The sequence below is a fragment of the Trichosurus vulpecula genome, chromosome 1 (assembly GCF_011100635.1).
Source record: "Trichosurus vulpecula isolate mTriVul1 chromosome 1, mTriVul1.pri, whole genome shotgun sequence".
NCBI classification, from domain to species: Eukaryota; Metazoa; Chordata; class Mammalia; order Diprotodontia; family Phalangeridae; genus Trichosurus; species Trichosurus vulpecula.
The window spans coordinates 243571714-243579118 of record NC_050573.1 but is presented as its reverse complement, the minus strand read 5'-3'; the positions used below and the strand labels follow the sequence as shown (position 1 = coordinate 243579118).

General features: G+C 47.8%; 1 protein-coding gene across 2 annotated transcripts in view; it reads left to right on the top strand.

The window, feature by feature from the left end:
- The first annotated feature begins 4328 nt into the window (after positions 1-4328).
- Positions 4329-7405, top strand: part of NPC1 (NPC intracellular cholesterol transporter 1) — a 54606-nt gene continuing 51529 nt past the window's right edge. The window contains exon 1 of one of the 2 annotated variants that reach the window (XM_036742263.1): positions 4329-4597. In XM_036742263.1, the coding sequence (XP_036598158.1) occupies positions 4529-4597 (69 nt within the window). In that variant the 5' untranslated portion in view covers positions 4329-4528. The remainder of the gene's footprint in view (positions 4598-7405) is intronic. The other variant, XM_036742262.1, reaches the window with a different exon arrangement.

Sequence of the window (7405 nt, the reverse complement as noted above, 5' to 3'; positions counted from 1 at the left end):
CCAGAGTCACACAGCTACAAAGTGTCTGAGGCTACATTTGAACTCAGGAAGATGAGTCTTCCTGACTCCAGGCCTTGCATTGTATTCACTTCATCACTTAAGCGCCTGACTCCACTGCATTCCTGCTTATATAGAAAATTGCCAAATATTCCTTACTTGGCTCCAGTTAAATAAACAGATTTAGAGGCCTGTTTCCAGTGATGTGTGATGGTGCGGAGGCAAGGATTACTCTAGGGTAGCCATCGGACATCTCACTTTCATTTTTGTTTTGTTTTGTTTCCTGATCTTAGGATAAAAAAAAGTATTCCAAGAATAAAGTTACTAGGTGACCTTGGACGTTTAGGGTAAATACCTTTTTTGAAAGCCACCACGGTTCATCAGGCTGTTTGGTAATGGGAAACAATCAAAGGGAGTTTAGGAGTAAAGTATTGGAAGTCACAACCATTCAGGATTAACCTAAGAACACTAAGGAGAAAAATAGTCATCCCCCTCTCATGACTAATGTAAGAAATGGGAGGAGGAGTTTTGTTTCCACAGAAATAAAGGTGTCCTTCCCTGCCCTCCCCTACCCCAGCTTTAGCAGAGACCAGGCCTCTCACCAGTCAGGTGAGAGGTCAGAGGCTTGTACCCATGTGCATACTGTTTGAGAAAGCAGTCTAGGGAATTAGAGAGGCCAAACCCACTTGAACCTGTTCAAGCTTATCTAAGGTCTGGTCTTGGTCAAGAATCCAGGCCTACTGATTTGCATAATTTGCATATGTTAAAGAGGGAAAATAGGGGAAGTAAAAGAATATAGTTTAATCCTAAACTAAGACAAGGAAAATCTAATTAACTTCACTTTTGCTTCTGTATCCTTATTATCCTATTTATATAAACTATATAACCTAGGAAAACTATGTAAAAAACAAAGATTGTAAACTAACCATGACTCTAGCAGGAGTGGAGGGAATGGTTACCCCTGCTCCTGCAGCTGTATCAGTGTGAGTGTTTCTGTGAGCACTGCATGCTCTCCCGGGGAGTGTAATACAATGCCCTCCTCTGCCCACTCTGGTCCTGAGTTCTTTGGGTGTGAGTGGGCAAATCACATGGATTTTCCTAAGGTCAAGTGAAGGGAAGCAACAGGCAGTGGAAGCTCGCCAGGCTTACTCCTGGATCTTGTCTTGGGGTGTCCTGTGATTCCCCACTGCGGTGTTAAGAGGGCTACCACTCTGGATTCCCTTGGGGAACCCTGTGGTCTGCATGGCTTTCTTAAGGGGACATCACTTGGGATTTCTGGCCCTGTCTCGGGAGCCTTGTGATCTTACTGCCATCCTAAGGGGCCATCACTTGGGTCCTCTTTAGGGTCTGACCCCTAGGAGGCCCTGTGATCCCCACAGATTAAGGGATGGCTACCACTTGGTCTTCCTCTGGGAGTCCTGTGGTCTGTACAGCCTTCCCTAGGGATTATCACAGGGTTCTTCTTCAGGACTTTGGCCCTGCCTAGGAAGTCCAGTGATCCCCAAAACCACGTTTCTCACACTAAGGACTGCAAGTTTGGTGGGAGGTGGCAGACTGAATCCAGAGTGAGTGTTATAGTAGCATAACCTGACCTCATTCTACTTTGGCCTTCCATGGTCGGAAAAAGCCAACCTTGCCTCAACATCCTTAACTACAGAAAGCAAATTACTAATAATTTTTATTGCTGCAAAAAACAATTTGTTTGAAATCTGGGGGGAGGGCAGAACTGTCACCACAAAGATGCAAAGTGTAGGTTAGAACGTTTATACATTGGTGTCACTGTAACAGCAAATGCAAATCTTGGATCTGGCAAGTGGAACGTTAGAGTGCTGGATTGTATCAAGGAAGGGGAATTCAAGTCCAGATTCAGATAGTTATCGGATGTGGGACTCTGGACGAGCTGACTAACCTCTACTTTGGAAAGAAATGCTAACTTTTTCTTTTAACTTTGATCAAATAATTTTAGCTCTCTGGGACTAAATTTCTCTCTGGGAAATATCCTTAGCTATAAAATGAGCAGGTTGGTACTTCCTGAAATAGAGGTGATGGATGAGGTCAATGTGGGAATTTGATTTGCTTGAATTTGAATTTTTGCCACAGAGTTTTATCCGGTTTTTTTTTTCCTCCACACGGGAGAAGGGAAAGGACAAAAAGAGAAGTATAGGATAGCAAAAAAGAAAAAAGAAACTATTGAAGCATTTTTTAAAAATTCATAAGAGAAAGGCCAGAAAGAATCATAAAGTAGAACAGCTTTCAAAGTTACATGGTGAATTTTTAATATATTTTAAAGCTGCCTGTATATATTACAGATTCAGTTTCATATACAATCCTTTTACTGTTCTTATTTATATAGATATGCCCATTTTATTTGGTGTTTATTGCAAATTAATTTTTTAATCAAAATTTTAAATTAACAAAAGAGGATTGGACTAGATGGCCTCAAAATGTCCTTCCTCTCCAACACGATGATTCAGTGGCAGATGACAACATCCTTGGCCCCCAAACCAGAAGGTCAACCAGCGAAAAGTTTGCAGCTCTGTTTTCAAGCTCCCGCTTAGCCGTAGGTACTCGCAAACAGCAATGCAAACTTCTACCGAAAGATGGTGTATGTTTTCTAGCTCTCAGGGAGTTTTGGCAGAATCAGCTGTAAACACAGACCAGCTCCGTGACGATTAGATGTCAGGCACCGAGGATCCCAAGCGACTCTCCACATCGCCCCTCCCTGCCCCTCCCTTCAGCCAATGACTAACTCCTCTCTGGCTTTGGGTTTGTCCGATAACCTCACAGCACGGGTCAGGCCACCACACGTCAAGCTCGCTGGGAGTGATCCCACTGGACCTGCTAGCCTGCCTGGAGCTGTGTTTGTGTTGCTGTATTAGCAAATAAAACTGCCTGGTGCTGCCGGGATCAGAGCGTCTCTAGCTGAACAGCCCATTAGATATCATTTGGTTAAATCTCCTTATTTTACAGAGGAGAAAACTAAGAGTGCATCCTCTCCCTTCCCCTCCCCCCTCCTCTTCTCTCTTCTCTTCCCCTCTCTTTTCTACCTCCTCCTTTTCTCTCCCTCTTCCCCCTTCTCTCCTTTCCCCGTCGCCCTCCTCTCTGTGACTATTCCTCCATGCGTAGAGTGCTCTCCCTCCTCCACTGTGACTGCTGACCTCCCTGGGTCTTTAAAGTTCCAACTTAAATCCCGTCTCCTACAGAAAGCCTTCTCCAACTCCTCCTTAATTCCGGTGCCTTCTGTTAATTATTTCCTATTTATCCTGAATATAGCTTGCTTTGTATATATTTGCTTGCATGTTGCATGTTGTCACCCCTCCCATTAGACTTCGGCTTCTTTGTATCCCCAGCGCTTGGCAGAGCACTTGGCCACTTACAAATATCGGTTGAGTTGAAGGGAAGTGAAAATGATTCGTTAAAGGTCACTCAGAGCCAGAATTTGACCCCAGGTCTCCGGGCTCCCATCAGGGTCATTCCTTTAGTAACCACACTTGGGTTGTTGCGGGTTTTTTGTTTCTAAAGCAATTGCTGAGAGATTTCATTTGGAGGAGACTCAACACCAGCCACCCTCCAATTCTAGAAGTAAAAAGGCTGTATCCGGACCCTTGGTCCCCTCGGAATGGCTGGTCACTCTCTCCCCAGGAAAGGTGAACTGTCGCTATAGACGGGGAAAAATTATCAAAGTCCCTGGGAACATTCTCCTCTCCTAAATCATCGCAGAATAAAGGGAGGGGGCTGGATGGAAGTCCCTCAGTTTGTATGAAACCACAAGATTCGAGGTGAAGAATGGCGTGGAGAGTGGGGGGAAGGGGGGCATTGCTAGTATTCCAGGCAACTAAAAAGAGCAAGGAACGAGTGAGCTGGAAGCAGTCCAACATGAAAGTGACACGGCAATGCACTGAGAACTGTAATAATGCAAGGAGAGAGAGTGATGGCGGCCGAGGAGACTCCTGAGGCGGTGCAGGGGCACTGGCGGAGAGGAAGCTCATCTTGAGCCTCTTGTAGACGATGGCGCCCGAGCTGAGGCTTAAGGAAGGAAAGCTGCGGCGCTCCGGCTCCGGGTTAAGCGCTGCGGCAGCAGGAGGCGGGCCGAGGGGAGAGAGAGTGGGGGGAGGGGGGGGAAGGAGCTGAGCGGCGCCTGGCGGCACGAGGCTCCGCCCTCTTGGGAGGACAGGGAAGAGAAGGCGGGACGTGAGGGAGGCGCGCATCCTCCTCGCGGGCCGCCGCAGCCGCTACAGAGGCGATCTAAGGGGCGGATCTCATGCGTAGCCCCACCCTGGAGGAGGAGGAGGCACGACTCCCCCCGTTCTCCCTACCCCCTCCTCCTTCCTGACTTGCGCATTAAGCTCGATCCGGCCCCGGCTCACAAAACTCCGCCGGCTCGAGCTAAGGCGGCGTTGCGGGCGACCTGGACGGGAAGGCTCCGGCTCCCTTAAGCATAGCCCAGCTCCGCCCGGCGCGCGCGTCCCCCTGAATCCCCTACCCGCCACGGGCCACGGTGACCGCAGCCGACTGCGGCGACGGCGGGACCATGAGGGCGCTCGGCCCCTGCCCCCGGCTGCTCTTGGCCGTTGGCCTGGCGCTGCTTTGTCCCGTGCAGGTGAGCACCCCTTCCCGCGACCCGGCACTCACTCGGGGCGGGGGCCGGGCTACCTCTGTCCCGGACCCAGGCTCTGGGCTCAGCACGGACGTTTGTGTCGCCCGCTCCCGAGACGTGCCTACTCTTTAATCCCGACCAGGGCTTCTGACCCCAGATCACCCGCGGGCGGGGGGGGGGGTGCTCTGCTTCTCTGCCCCCGTCCCCCGCCAACACCTTGGCCTCTTTGCACCAGGTAGCAATTAGGAAGGGCCCTGGGAAGCATTTCATCTCCTTCCCTCTCCCTCCGCCTCCCTCTGCACCCCCTCCCCACTTTACTCTCCTCCCCTCCTCTCCTCCCTCTTCCCTCTCCCCTTTCTTCTCCTCTTCCCTCTCCCTCTCCCTCTGTATCTTTTCCTCTCTCCCCTCATCTCCTCCCCCCCCTTCTCTCCCTCTCCTTCCCTCCCCCTTTCTTTCTTTCTAATCCTGCGGAAGAGCTGGGAGTTGCTGTGGGTGTTTGTGGTGACCGGAGTCATGCCCACCCTGGCTCGAAGGCTACCGGGCTATCTCTGCTCATCCTCTCCTGCGATTGTGAGTCAGAGCAGTCTGAAAGGCCCGGGGGAATAGAGAGGTGGGGAGAGGAGGTTGGAAAGCCGAGGCAGAGGAAAAGGAAGAAAGCGCCCCTTGCCAGGTGGGTCCTTACCAGGTGTTTGGATGGGCTGACTGCCAGCTTGCTTTTTTTTGGTGGTGATTCTCCGTCATACTTAGTCAAATGGGTTAGCTTCGGAAGGAACGTTTAAGCTTGGCGACAGTGGGGGGACAAGCTTGTAACACACACCTCCCACTTAGCCCCTTTCTTTTTGGTGGGAGGTGGTGTGTGTCATGGACTCCTTTTTCAGGCTGGTGAAACCTGTGGACCCCTTGTCAGAATGTTTTTAAATAATTGAAGAAAATGCTAAATTTCAGTCAGAAAGTGAAAATAAAGATTGTAATTTTTTTTGGCCCCTCTGAGTTCCCTATCCCTTGAAATCTGTCCATTGACGCTGCCCCTCCCCCTTCCCAGCAGGTTAATAACTCTTGATCCAGTCCTCCTCCCCTATTTTACAAGTCTGAAAATGAGAGGTGACTTGCCAAGACATGAGTGTAATGAATGGGGGAGTTGATCGAGAATCTTTCGATTCCCAGGCCACTGACTGCTCTTTCCAGTGTAACATGCAGTTAACCCGAGGCATTGCTCTCATATTTGTCAAACGTTATTTTAACATCGCACCGGGGGCTTGCCGTGAAAGCTTCCTTACACTTCTAAGGATTTTTCTATCTTAAGGGATGGGGAGTGGCTCCAGAATCACAGCTTCCCAAGAGAGGGTGCTAAGCGCCTCTGAACCGGGTGAAATGGAGGAGTGTCCCAAAGCCGGTGGATATGATTTCTCTGTTCTTGTCCCTTTTTAATCGCTACCATAAGAACAGCCCCACCCCACCCCGTACCACCCACAGCTACTGGACCTGTGATTTTATTGGTATTGGAACCTTAACTCCCTTCAGCAAGATTGCACCTTCTGTGCAGTAATTTGACGGTTGCCTAGAGCAACTTTTAGAATCACCCGGCCATTTATGTTCAAGGTGATCATTGATAGGAAGTGCACCCTTTTAAACAAAAATGCCGTTTACGAGGTCACAGTTGAAGACGGCTAAAGTATTAGATGAAAATTTATTAAGTACCCCCACTGTGTTGACTTGTTTGTTTGGGGGAGGTTCCTGAAGATTAGAGTTGATACCAGCCTTTACAAAAACTGAAAAACTGGAGAGTCAAGTGGGAACTTCCTCATAGCAGGTGTATGTGTAACTTCTGAGTAACTTGTGATTTGCCCTTTCTCAAGAATGGTATATACTGGTACATTATTACTAAAAGGGTGCATCCAGGTGTAGAACACCCTGGCCCTTACCCATTTGCTACTCTTGGTTGGGAGGATTTGTATACCATTAAAAAAAACTGTCTTTATTTTGGTCATTTTTTTTAAATCAGGTTTTTAATACATACTATGCTACTCAAGAAAAGTGAAGAAAGTTTTGGAAGATTTCTCCTCCCCTCCCCCCCCCCCAAAATCTCCAAGGGGCCAAATATCCTGGTAAAGATCAAGGAGGAAGGAGAGAGAAGTTCTCTTGTTCTCCATCTCACTAAGAGGCATTATATTATAGGCCAGTCCTGCTCCTGCTGTGATCACTTTTTTTAAAAGATGATCTCTATTCTGGATAATCCTGTGCAAGTGCTTTCACCCCTGCATAGTTAGCCCTCTAAAACATTCAGAGAAGGAGATCATTGATTAAAACTAGTTATTGCAAAAGGCCTTCAAGCTTTTCCCAAGGTCTTTAAATCCTAACGTGATGACAGTCCATATAACATTCTTTTTGTTAGGAAACAACTTGGCTATTGCTTTAGTGGCTTTTGGTCCACGGGAATGGCTTGCTGATTAAATTAAGGTGCAGTACCCATTGTCAGTAAAATTTTCACAAACAAAGTCTCACTTTTGTATAGGACGGTTTTAGGAGTGGCATATGACAGTTTTAGGAGTGGCAAGTTAATTTCCCTGGCAATAAATCTGACCTTGACTTTGGAAGGAGGGAGGAGGGGGAAAAGATTGCTCTTGTTCAACTCTTAAATTTTTTTAACAGCTGATAAGTCAGACAAAATGATAGCATGTGGCCTGGAGCCATTTTTTTTAAAAAATTATTTTTAACATTCATTTTTTTTAAAAGTTGAGTTCTGAATTCTTTCCCTCTTACTCTTTCTCCACCCGTTGTGAAGGCAAGAAATGTGATATCAGTTATACATGT